The 13,995-nt window shown below is 28.6% G+C and overlaps 2 protein-coding genes across 2 annotated transcripts in view; both read left to right on the top strand.

Annotated features, from left to right (window-relative positions):
* Positions 1 to 653: 653 nt before the first annotated feature.
* Positions 654 to 3,787, top strand: LOC118066946 (uncharacterized). The gene is made up of 6 exons (XM_035083404.1): positions 654 to 851; positions 1,239 to 1,486; positions 1,925 to 2,247; positions 2,541 to 2,784; positions 3,051 to 3,331; positions 3,408 to 3,787. Exons 1-6 carry the CDS (start codon positions 782 to 784, stop codon positions 3,640 to 3,642), a joined length of 1,401 nt encoding a protein of 466 aa, XP_034939295.1. The 5' UTR covers positions 654 to 781; the 3' UTR covers positions 3,643 to 3,787.
* Positions 3,788 to 6,523: 2,736 nt separating this feature from the next.
* The window catches only part of cmpy (crimpy), a 103,779-nt gene continuing 96,307 nt past the window's right edge, over positions 6,524 to 13,995 (top strand). Inside the window, exons 1-3 of the mRNA XM_035083429.1 lie at positions 6,524 to 7,476; positions 7,877 to 8,016; positions 12,358 to 12,582. Coding sequence (XP_034939320.1) covers positions 7,331 to 7,476; positions 7,877 to 8,016; positions 12,358 to 12,582 — 511 coding nt within the window. The 5' untranslated portion in view covers positions 6,524 to 7,330. The remainder of the gene's footprint in view (positions 7,477 to 7,876; positions 8,017 to 12,357; positions 12,583 to 13,995) is intronic.

The following is a 13,995-nucleotide window of genomic DNA, read 5'->3' as shown; positions in this document are numbered from 1 at the left end:
TGATTACAAGATTAAAATCAATTGCTAGTTTAAATATAATTAAAAAATTAGAACATTTATTAAAAAATAATCAGTTTCTTATTTAATTCCGTACAAATATTTATTTATCACACTTGGCTCCAGTGAAAAATAGATTTTTATTGCTAATTACATCAATATAAAGATAAACGAAAACAAATCTAATGAAAAATATGTAACTTATTAGGTAATAAAAACATACTTGATGTAATTTTCTAAGTCGAATGATTCACACGTGGAAAATCCATAGTTGACAATTTTCCATTTTCTTAAAATCAATTTTTGATATGTTAATGATCTGTCATATCTTATCCTATTATTTAAGTCCCATTGAAAAACGTAATTATAGGGATAATATTAAAATCGTCTATTCAATATCAGCACTCGATTACATAATGGCTGAGTTTTGTGATCATAACAATATATGTACATATTTAAAATCATTAAAAAAAAATGAATAAAAAAAAATGAAATGTTAATTGCTCATAAAATTTAAATATGTTTTCATTCACGTGTTAAAAATAGGCAATACATTTCTCTGAAGAATCTCTGGGACAAATAAAGGGAATACGATAAGAGAATGACCCTCGCTCTCGCATTGACCTGATGATAGTATCTCGTTTAGTTTACTGACGCATCTCTGTCCAATACGATGTACGCATTACTTAAATATCAGTAGACGACATGATCATCCAGACGAAACGATAGAATAAATTAGTTCCGTTTGCTATAGCCATCGTTTCATTCTTGAAAATTTAGTGAAATGGAGTTAATTCAATTATTTGTCTTTATCAGTGGGATCGCCTTTTGTACCTGCAATTTCACTGCTGATGGTAAGAATAGTCTGTCTAATTTTTTTTTTATTATCAAATATTCATTAATTAATGTTCAAATGTAAAATAGAGAAGAATTTAATCAATTTTCAAGCCGGTAGTTGCGTCATTTGAAATATCTTGATATCTTCAATCGTTTGTTAAGATTCAAGCTGATTTAATCTGTCTGATAATTGAAAAGAATTTAATTTTCTTCTTTTCTAAGTGAACATAAATCAAACAAAGTTGATAAAACTAAAAAAAATTTAGTTTTGTTAGAGTAATTTTTAAAGAGCTAATATTTTGATATGCATATGTATATTAATTCACCACAACCAGTGATATGACATGATGGAACTGAAGGTTTTGGGGAATTTGAAAAAAGATGCTATCTCAATTTAATTGTAGGAGATGAAACAAAGGAGAAGCTTGCACAAGGTGAAAAGCGATTGGGTGATCAAATTCGATTAATACTAAAACATTATCAGCAATCGGATCCTGTTGGACTTCCGGGAGCTCCTATACCTGATCCAATGTCGGTTCCAGATATGAAACACTCGTTCTCGATGTATACTATGAATTTCAAATCCACTAAAGTCTATGGTCTCTCCAAATTTCGCATTCAGCATGTACAATCGGAATTGGCTTTGATGCAGGTATTCATCAATAAATTTTACTGGAAAATAAATTTTAGTTTATACAGGAAAAGCAAAATTTTGATATAGTCATTTATAACTCATAATAAATATCAGTTAATGCATTATTAAATAAACAAATTATTTGATGAATAAATATAATAAAACAAATTTATTTAATTGTTTATTTTCGACACGGTGATTATTTATATATAATTGCAGAATTTTGTCATGAATATTTATTTGAAAAATATGTTTTACAATTAATTGAATTTTTCATAATTAAATAGATAGGTTTTTATCTTAATTTATAGCTCAAAAAACGAAAATTAATTGCATAAATTTTATTATTGAAATTTAAAGTAATTCAAACGTATAAAATAATGTTAATTAAAATATTTTATATTATTTATTTATTTTTGTTGATATACTATCATATATTTTTTGATTTAATTACAGGTATCAGTTGCTTTGAATATTGAAACCCTTGACATTCGAGGGCTTTATACGCTTTCATCTTGGTTATCACGGTCAGCTGGAGATTTCACTGTTAAATTAAGTGGAGTGAATGTACAAGGGGTGGCAAGATTACAAGTAGGAACAGACGGGAAACTACATGCACAAGATATTGATATGGATTTAACCTTTGTTAACATTGATATGGATTTTAAAAACCTCGGTTTCCTAGGAGCAGTATTCCAAAGTGTGATAAATTCTGTTGGAGCTTTCATTTTTGACAGTATCAAACCTTTTATCTTAAATGAAGTTAATACTAATATAAGGTAATAATAGATGCTTAATTTATAATCTACAACAATGTGGTACATAATTTACTTTGGTGTGAGTTTATCAGTTTCATAGCTGAGCTGTTAAACAATCAATTAAGAGTGACTTTTACCTTGCAACTCCATTGATTCTATGTAGTACATTAAGTCGCTGAATAATTGAGAAACAAGAAGTTTGATAGCAATTCATCAATTTTGTCGATTAAGAAACTTTCTTAACAAAATAGTAGTATATTTGAAGTTTCAGATGTAGGGGTTTGATGGAATTAATGATTATCTTCATGTTTCAGAGGCGAAGTAAACAAACATATATCACAGTTACCGCAGTATTTTCCTAACTCTATTTCACCCTTCGACATGGCAGTTGCTGAAGCGCGCAAACAAGTTTCTGATATGGGCTATGATCCGTTTAGAATTAAGGATTACTCACAGAGTGTGGGAATTTTCACAGTTACGTCCAGTCACACTTGGCTCACTGGACTTGCTAGTTTTTATCGCATGGGCAACATCACGCTTAGCATGGTAAATTCAACGGTGAGTTTTTCCTACAATATTTATTTTACAATATCTACTGACTGAACCTTTTTGTTTAATAAAGTTTTTCCAACGTTTTTATCCATTGTTCGCATTTTTGTTTGAAATAATAAATTATTTTTTACTTCTTAATTTTAATTATTATTAAAGAAACTGTGGAAATTTTAATTAATTAAAATATTTATTTGAACATCAAACAATGCAGATTGAAAAATTTTTCACTCAAGGGCAGTGATAATTTTTAAAATAAATATTTGTTTTATTAGGTTTATGCTATAATAGATGTGGGTACTCAAGAAATTGAAGGAAGATCTCATTGGGAAGTAGGTGTTATTGGTGGATTCGTCTCAAGATCAGGGACCGTTTTGTTTACGGTGCAATATTTACGTGTTCAATTAACACTCAGTCAACCTGCAGATACTCGAAAACGTGCTCGTCTAGAGGAACTTAATCTAGAGCTTGGTAATATTCAGACAAGAATTCACGGTGCTGGTACATTGGATTATGTTATGGAAGCTGGGATAAACATATTGCCAAATTTATTGCGGTAAGTAATCTTTACCGCGTAATATAAAAAAGTATCTACTTTTTTCGCTCTTATCTGAGTTTGCTCTTTTTTTCAGGTATCAAATTATGGATGCTATCGAGGGGCCTATCAAGCGACGGCTTCAAGATGAGTTGGATAAAGTGGACGTAGAAAAGCTGATTCACGAGAAAATTCCAGACATTGAAGAGAAAGCGAGGTTTCTTCAAGGCATCACACCAGCTGAAGACATTATCCTTGAAGAATCAGTACCACCACAACCCCTAGACCAAAGTCCATTTTCTGAAAGTGAAGAAGAACGTGGCCCGTCTTAGGATTAATGTACTTCTCTTAAGATTTTCGTTACCTTATGCCAATGAAATAACAAGTTATGAGAATTTTTTTTGATACTTAGACAAAGAAATTTCTTTGTAATTGACTAATTTTATTAATATTTAATAAATAACCATTTATAGCATATTTTTTCTGGTTCTGTAAAACTTTAATTTAATATTGAAATACTGTATTTAAATGATTAATGATCAATGTTTTGAGAGAAATTGAATTAACAAATAAATTGTTTATATAACTTCAGTATTATATCCACGTTTTTGCATAAAATCAAATGGACTAGTAAGCTGAATAAGATAAAGAATAAAAATATAATTATTTGCAGAGGAATAACGAAATGGTCTATTCAGACTTTATTTCATTACGTTCGGTACTGCAACATGGCTGATTCGAATGCAAACCAAGTTTTTTTATTGCATTTTCCTCGTCGCTTGGACATAGAAGTTAAAGAAAAATTTTTTCAACACGTATAACGCTTCAGTAATGATGTTTTTGCAGTAGAGGTCATTTTAAAATGCTAAATTTATTGTGGTAGTTTTTTTTTTATACTGTACGTATTTGTTCAGTAAAAATGGTAATGTAATAATGAATAGTAATTAATGGCCAATGCAATTGATTATTCATATTATTATATTATTGACAATATGAAATCATTATTGGTGATTATTGTTCGCTTGAAAGTAAAGTCATCTCATTAAATAATTATTTTACCTACAAAACGAAATACGATTGCTTTTAGATATTTATATTCGTTCTAATTACAGTATGGATTGAATAAGATTTTTGAATTTTAATAACAATGATAGTTTCAATACTATAAATTACTCACAAAGGTGATTACTCTCTTAATGTTCATGAAAAATTTCACAGCATTTGTTCTGTATTATTTAATTTTAACAGTTTATTTTACATAATATTTTATTGATATCATATTTTAGATATAGTATTTTTCCTCTTTTATTGCAGAATAATTCACCTCTTTTGTTTAATAGTTTATTTAAATTCATTCGTATACCTTCAAATTCATGATATAGTGCATAGTTTTGAGTTAGATATGTATCAAACGATGAATTTGTAGTTCTTTGAACAAAACCGCAATTTTTTAGAGCTATTTTTAGCTCATAAATATGATCAATGTTTTAGCAGATATAACAAATCTAGTTTACATAAAAATTTAATATTATAATTGTATAACATTTGCTAATAAGACATTTATTTCTATTTACTGATATAATAAGCATTTGTTTTTTAGTTTTTTCAAAGTAAAATTAATCTTTTATTACTTATAAAATTAATGAATGAATTAATTTTTTATATATTCTCTCCATAAAAATATTGCTCATTATAAAAAAAAACTTTGGGTTCTTATCTTTTATTTCCTTGTTATTGTATCTATGCATGTAAGAGAGGAGAATAACCCAAGCTATTTCCACCCTCTTGATTCCAGGCTCAGGAAATAATTGAGTTTAGTCACAGTATAAATGTCTTTTACCTTCACCTCCTTGCTATTCGCTCAAAGCCTTCATATCACTTAACCAGTTACATACACATAAAGATAGCCGACCCTGTTATGAACCAGAATAGCGCTTCTCATTCTCCTAAATGTAAATTTACGAACAAGAACCAATTTTTGTAATTTTATGGCTAGGTTATCGAAAAAATATTATAATGTGCACTAGAAAAATTGGTCGAAAAATTTTCATCAAACCAATATGTACAAGATCAAAACAGAGGTATAGTGATACATTCTTTCAATTTTATTTGAAAATGAAACTCATTGCTCCATATGACGTATTACTAGAAAATGATGAATTTTTTTAATTATCTTAAATTGATATTATAAGTGATATTTATGAAAAAACCAAAGTGTATACAGTACCTAGAGATGATGATCATCAATTAATAGGTTGTTTTCGAAAGTTAATTTATGTAAAAAGCAAAAAGTCATTAAATGAAATAATCACAAGAGATAATTTTATGTTTCTGTTTTTGCTATAACCGATCAAAAAACATGAAAGAAAACAAATTTTTAATGTTACTTGTCTGCTTATTATCACTAATAATTTTACAGTCTTTTAATAAATGTAACTTCAACCACATTAAAGAAATTTTTCTTGCTGTGAATAAATGGTATATGCGTCATGTTTTGGCATTAATGATGCATAATATTGGAATTTCCTAAAATAAACACAGTTAATATTAATTGATAAAACGTTTGAATGATATTGTTTATTCTTACTTGGTATAAACTAGCTAACTTGACTTTCATCTGCCAAATTAACCGTCAAATTCTGGATGAAATCTAACCAATAGAATAATTTGACATGTGATATTAATAACATTTACAATTAATATCCAGTCAGAATGGGATTAATATTTTTAATTGTTCTAATGTAAACTTGATTAGAAAGACGTATGTAATAATTATAAACAGTTCAAGTAACTTTTGTCATTTTCACTAATTTGCCGATAGGACAAACACTTTTTACAAAACTCGATTCGAGGCTCGATAATTTATCATCTGGAACAAGTGAAAGTCAAAGATTTATCGGTATTATAGAAGATCATACAAACATGGAGAATAATATAGTATTTTTTAAAGAATTTTTTAATCTTCTCTTATGGCAAATATTTAGAATCATCGTCTATAATCATCAATATTTTTTGAATGATTATATTAGTTGGATATTTTTCAACAATTATTTTTTATAATTACTACAATAAAAATTAGAACTGATATACTTATCTTAACGATAGAAAGTTGTTGCTAAAAACTGAAGGTTTTCATCAGAAGACAAATACAGCGCCGACGCAGAATGTTACCTGGGTTCACACGCTGTTTAACGTCAGTCCGCGTTCATCCGGCTTGCGGTACGTCGACGTGGTAGATGGTCAATTGGTTACAAGAAAAATCACTTGTTTTGTTCGGAAAATACCGTGGACATTATCAAGATAAAATGTTTCAATCACTTCCAACAATGAAAACCTAATTTCATTATTATTGATAATCAAGTGTTGATGCCTATCTCATCTCCATCCTATTTTATGCGATTGTTTATGAAGCAGTAAAAAAATAAATGAGTCTGAATTGGATGCAACTGTAAAAGACCAGACAAGAATACCAATAAAGTCTAACAATAACACTCTAATGAAGTAAACTTGTCTTGCGGTTGAGGAACGTCGTAGAAAATCTGCATATCACGAGGTGGTGGTTTATTGAACGAGATATCCAACACAGTGCGGATACAGGTTGCGATAATCTCATCGTTATTCACGTCATAGAGAAGCTAAATGTGATTGTCAACCTCGGCTGACGGTGACGGCCAAGTTCGCACTGGTGAATAAATGTACAACGCCAACCACATTTATTAAACATGATCGTCAATAGGTTAAGTTAAATCAACGATTAACAAAATAATGCATCAGAAGTAAATGAAGTATTTATTTTGAAATGGATGCTGATCAACAAAACTATGCTTAGTATTCTGATATTTTAATTAGTGAATTTGTACGGTAATTTCAAAGACACATATTGGAATTTGTGGTTGTTTATTTGTTTTACCCACATGCGATTTATCAGTCGAATAAAAGTCAAAGTTTACCACGATCCTCGAAGTTGTCGATAAGATCGTCGGTGAAAATAATAATAATAATAATAACAACCACAGAACGATGAAAGCTCCATTTATTTTGTTTGGTGGTATTATTGTGCTATCTCTTGCTGTTGCGAGAGCACTTTCATGCGTTTGTTCGCCACTGGAATGTGACATTCTAACTGAAGAGGATTGTCCAGGGGGACTAACTTGGGATCCATGCAAGTATGTCTTCATTTTTATTCATGACTCTATATTTTACCTAATAAAAAGACTTTATAATTATTTTCAATTTATGTAACCTGTAGATTTATCAACTTTCATGCTTTTAAAAAATTAGAACACTTGATAGGTATATAAAACACGTGGCGTTGCTATACCACTCAAGAAAAATGCTTTATCATTAAAATCTTCAAGTTAAAAGGCGTGTAAAATTTAATATTCTTCATAACACCATATGAAAGGTGTTTTTATCACAATCATTTATGTTCAAAATAGTGATAAAATGCTTCAAAAGACAGCCGGCTTATATGAAAAATTGCTAATCGGTTTATCATATATTAAGGCTGTTTTTATCATTATCATTATTTATTCATAATTATATATCGCTCTTAACTTTCTGTAGATGCTGTAAAGTGTGTGCTCGTGTGGAAGGTGAACCTTGTGGAGGTCTTTTTGGATTTTCCGGTCGCTGTGCAGTTGGGCTACAATGTGTAATAAAGAATCTTCGTCCTCCAGAGGAATTAGATGAAGGAATATGCTCAAGTAAGCAATTTCATATTTTATCATATTATCTAACTATTAATTTATAATAATAACAACGATATAAGTATATATAAAATATTGGCATCAATTATAGATGCTTGATACTAAATACAATCATTCATTTATATAATTAGTTTGATTGTGATGAAATTTAATTAATTTTTACTAAGTGTCATAAATTAATTGGTGAATTATTATAACTGTAATTATTTCACATTTAAATTGATGTGTGACATAAGTTAAAATTTCACATGAATGAGGCAGCTACTCTGTATTCATAGAATATTATGGCTCATATACAGTGATGCACAAATTGGTTTAGCCTTAGGTTATTTACATCCAAGCAATATGTACTCCATTTGCAAAACTTACCATGAAAAAGTACTGCTTTATGGTGTACGTTGCTTTTTAGCTTCAAAAGTGTATTTCCATACATTGTTTTGAAAGTGCATAACGTGAAGTCTTTAAAAGTAACACTACCATCACTAATATGTATTTATATGCATATATAAGAGTTGTACTTTTTATTCTGCTCTAGTTTTTCTGTTACCATGATGAAGAAAATTCTCTATTAAAAATTCTTTCATGAGCTTATTAGAATATTTTTTTCCTTCATCTCCAAGTATACCTGAATCAAGATAATAAGTTAGGTCATTTGAATAAGTAGAACTGAACAGTGTTTAGGTGAAAATCGTCTCATTTGAAACTGAGAAAAGTTCAAAATGGCAGGACAACCTTCACGACAAACATTACCTTGAGGAAAAGATAAAATTGATGGTTTCAGGAAGGCAAGAGAAGAGTAAAGATAACGATTTGATTCAGATAAATTGTGGAGACCAGAGTTCTCAATGATAATAAACCAGTTTCTCATTATTGAGAAAGCTTTCGAGGACTTATTTGAGATATTTTTCTTCCATATCTTTCTCTCGACTTGACAGAAAAATAATCATTATCAAATATCATTATAATTACTTCATTAAGTCAGATGAAATTTATTTTAAACTTTATCGCAATTCCATTTAAACAGTTCTTCTTTAAAATGTTATTTTCAATATAACCAAACATTAATGATCAATAGAAAAAGAAATTTGTACTACAAATTAACTTTTCTGGTTCAATCGAATGTAAAATTTGTTATTATCAGTATTGGGATTATAATGAAGTTAAAATGGGGATTCAACGGATTTTTATCAAAGTCAACTTGAATCTGTTATTCAATTTCATCTTTTTTCTGATGTTATATTTAATTTTGTTGATCATGATGTCGTTGAAGTAGCTGTATAAGAATTCAATAATATTCATAAAATAAGTAGGGGTGGAGTTAACTTATTCATAAGCATCAGTTATACTGTGAAAAACATTAGTTTCAGAGTAACAATGCATGTTCAAGGATGAATTGAAAGAAATGTGAAGAGTTTGCCAAGTTTCAAGGAAAAATGAACGATGGGTGAGTTTTAGTTAGAAGTGTACACTGCAAAGTCTTTTTCCAGAAAGTATAGAAAGCTCTATCGTGGCCTACTTTATCAAATATTTCTCGTGAGATAACACTTGAGTATAACAATATCAAAGGAGTACGTTATTGAAGAAAAATATTAATTAAAAATGTCTCTGATATATAGAATGGAAAAATAAATCATGTATTTCATAGGTAAATATTACTTTAGAATAACTAAGCTAAACTTCTTTTTTTTTTTTGTTTTTATTTGAATAAATGCACTTAAATGAATACTCTTAGAATATTCTGTTTGAACAAAAAAGGGACATGAAGGTGAGAATAAAGTACGAGAATAGGAATGGAAATTGGGACAATTTAAGAAAATGCTTTTACAGCTGTGGAATCCTTGAAATGGCAAAAGAAGACGAAGAAAAAGATGGTAAGCTCGGTTTTACGGTCTCTAGTAACAAATCTTACAAACGGTTCCAGAGCCGCCTTGTGTCGGATACTATGGCGTGAATTTTTATTCCACCCGCCCATATTCCTCGTGTTCGATATAGATCACGAAAAGTATGAAGCAAGTAGTGATGCCAAAAGCAGTTGCATTTGCTGTAAAACGAGACTTCGATAAGATTCAACATGCGACAGATGCTTACGACTTATATTCAGAGAATATTCTTAACTCTAAGGATTTTAAGTTCTTCAAGCATTCAGTATTCTATTCTACCATTCTTCTATAGTTTTCAGGATTTTCTTCATTTTTTTCTACCTCGTATATTTCTTTCAAAATTTTTTACATCATTTGAGTGAGTATGTGGAATAAGATAAACTGTGGAGGCGTTAAGTATTGGTTTAAATTTTTTAAATACGAGAACAGGAGAGTGTTGAAAGCTTGATGCTTATATCTATCTGTGTCTGTCTGTGGCATTGTAACTTCTAAATTGATGAATTGATTTTAATGTATTTTTTTTGTTCGAAAGCTGGTTTAATGGAGATAATTTTAGCTGTATTTGATCATAATTTAGCTATTCCAAGATCATCAATTCATTCATATCAAAATTAGTGGTGAAATTTGAACCATAAACACTATCTAATGCTCAACTGTTATTATTATGCTGAAGGTTGTTTAAATTGTTAATAAAAGTTGTTTACTTGAATTGGTTATTTGATATTTCAATCATTAAAAAAATATTTTGAATGAAATAAGATATTTTTTTGTAATATTAAACTTGGGCTATTAAAATATTTTTATTATTCTTTACTTTGGATTTATATAAAAATCCTAAAGTAATTTGGAATGTGAATATATTTGGCAAAATTAGAGTAATGAATTTCGTTAATGAATATATTCAAATAAAATAAATTAATGAGTCATTTATGTTAGCTTATTAAGTTGGTTCATTTTTACTTGGTAAAATTTTTAAAATGTCACTAGATAGAAAATTATTTTTTATAACTCAATTGTGCCGCTGGGTAATTGGGAATCTGCATTTTTACATGCAATTTTACCTGAAAGGTAGACAACCTATTTGCATACCAGTTACGCTGTTTGAATTTTGAATAACATAATATTCACAATTTTTGGCATCATATGAGTATTTTGGCTTATGGATGTCAAAGTTTTTATTTCACAATTTATTACTAACTCTCCCCAAAAATTGCATTATCTTCAAACGGAGCGTGGGAAAGTAAAACTTTAAGCACACACAAGTTGTGAACAACGAGAATATGATGGAATGCTGTTGAAAATTGCGATAGTTTGATAAAAAGTTTAAGTCAAAGCATCACAAACCAGTATAAAATAAAATTGCTACTATCGATAAATTTAATTAACGTTTTAAAATTATATTAACAACTTTTTGTCATCAAGTTAATTTCTCTATACAAAAAGATACTAATTCTTCAGATGAAAATATCATTTTACTTGAAAAAGTTCTTAATTGAAACTTTTTATCGACACGAGTTCATCTCTTAAATTTTCAATAAAAAATAAAACTTATAATTAAAAAGTGATTAATAAAGCCTTTTATTCAAAACTAAACTCTTTTTATTAAAAAAAAAATATTTAACGTCTTTTTAAAGTAAATATTGAACCAATAATAATAACAATAATAACTCATTACGTCGTTGAAGAAGTAAAGATGTTAGAAGCGTAATTAATAAAATGTGAAGTTTGGATGCTACTTTACGTAATTCGATCGACTTTTTGAACACTTAAAACTAATGTGAGGGAAAAAGTTTAGTTAAATGACTTTTCTTCGAGATAAAAGTATAAGTAAAAATACAAAAGTTGATAATTTCACACAACATCTATAAAATAAAGTATCCCAATTAAAACCTTAATAAATAAATAAATATAATTTATGAAATACGTATGTTTCTATGATATTAAACTTACAAATTTTAAGTCCTTATCACCCATACACATATATGCAAGAATAAACGAGGCAAATTAGAATTAAAGCATTAAAGAGAATGACCAGAAAATGGTTTTAGTCACATCTTGCCACTAATGTTTAATTGAGTAGGACATCCTTTTGTTTCTCTTTCTATTATGTACTTACAAATAAGAGCCATGATTTGTTCATTCTTTCTTTTCTTAAAATATAATAAATGATTCTTATGGTAGGTTTTTAAATGAGCATCAAAGTTAAATTTATCTCATATATTTTAAACATGAAAACACCGTATAAACCAGCTGCTGTAGTCCAATCATTTATATGTGTCGACTGGAGCACATTAACTTATTGATCCTCAATTTATATCAAAGACCCAATCACTGCAATATTTATCAAACATATAAATTTAAAGCACATGAAATATTTGTATATTTTTCAAGGCACTGATGATGTTTTGATAGATTACTTGATTTATTCTTTTTAGTAAAAAAAATCTTGTTTTTATAGAAATTCCTGGAAGATGGCGACGACATTGTCCTCATGGTCCGAAAATGTCAGGATCTGGTTGTAATCTTATCGAAGACGGAATATCTAATGAGAGCAGTAGTTCTGGGAATGCTGGAAGATGTGTTTGTGGACCTTCTGTACCTTGGTGTCCTGATGAGCCTCATCCTTACGTGTTTCCAACTCGTCATGAATGCAGGCTCAATCTTGCAGCGAAAATAGCATACGGTATGGTCTAGTTGGTTTCATATTTAATTATGAAATACGTATCAAAGGAAGTAGTTTGCTTACATTATGGTGTTCTTGTGAATACACTTCAGCAAAATGTTTTACAAAGTCTGAATAATATTTCAGTAAATATGTTGTGATCTGATGATAACTATGCAACTTTTAAGTTGATATATATTTTTTTTTAAATTCAAATCACTCTGGAAAAACTTGGAATTTTTTTTATTTTCAATTTTTCACAGCTATAAGTCATTTTAAAGTCTACTTAATAATTTTTTTTGTAATTTAAAGTAGTAAGTATTCATTTTTATGGGAATCTTGTTTATGAAGAGACTTCATGAGATTAAAAAATAATAATTTATTATGCAGATGAATTAATTGAATTTTAGAGAAAACATTGAAGCAAGTGAAGATCTAAGAGGAGAGTAAAATTATTTTAATATCCAAGTCAAGTACCGAAAGAGCTATCGTGCTATCTTTACATAAGTACTTACAAATACGGTTATGGCGTATGAATTTCGATTAATTGCTAGATAATTTTGTAGTATTCGCATTTAAAATTCAGATTTATTTTAATTTTATAACTGCAGTAAACGAAATAAATGTGACAATCAAGATTATAGATTATATTAAATCTTTTATTATTATTATTCTGTTTTTTTTTGTATTCTATTTTTCATTTATTTTTAAAGCCAAGTATTATTTATTGAACATGAGATCTAGAAAAAATTATAAAAAACAAAAAGAGCACAATGAGTTAATGATAGCTATCATCTTCACTCCATCTATTATATTTACCCTACTTGACCCTATGTTATTATGTCTCGTGACGTTGGGTTATGCAAGACACTTTAACGATCCTCTGTTGGTTAAATGACACCTTTCAATACTAAATTCTGCAACGACGTACGGAAAAATGTCTATAAGAATCTAGGTAATCGATATCTATACCAAAAGTAATTTTTCAAACTAATCAATTTTTATATTCTCAATTAAATAGATCATTTTATTTGTATGTAACTAAGTGATTGAGAAATATAATTATTTCATTACATCGGAGATAACTTTTTTTTTAATTTAGTTGGAAATGGCTTAAAGGATTTGGCTCAGAATTTCATCAGTTCTCAGTTATTTCGGCATGGATTGAAAGAGAGATTCGAAATCCAGTTAGTTGTTCTCGAGATATCGTCAACGAAAAATTTATATAAACGTTAGCATATATATAGACATTTTTAGATAAAAATATTTTGCAAAATTTTTGTCTGAATGCAAAATTCGATTTTCAATCTTTTTTTGGGAAACAGAAGATTTGTTGTATCACTTATATTTTGCATTTTATTGAAAATAACAGGAAATTAAAAATATATTCAACAAAATTTGTATCTATAGGTTTATATACATTAGTAGTTTATT

Source organism: Chelonus insularis, unplaced genomic scaffold, assembly GCF_013357705.1.
Source record: "Chelonus insularis isolate UGA/USDA-ARS -01 unplaced genomic scaffold, ASM1335770v1 contig_358_pilon, whole genome shotgun sequence".
Lineage (NCBI taxonomy): Eukaryota > Metazoa > Arthropoda > Insecta > Hymenoptera > Braconidae > Chelonus > Chelonus insularis.
The sequence above is the reverse complement of the archived record's forward strand: the minus strand, read 5'-3'. Positions and strand labels throughout refer to the sequence as shown.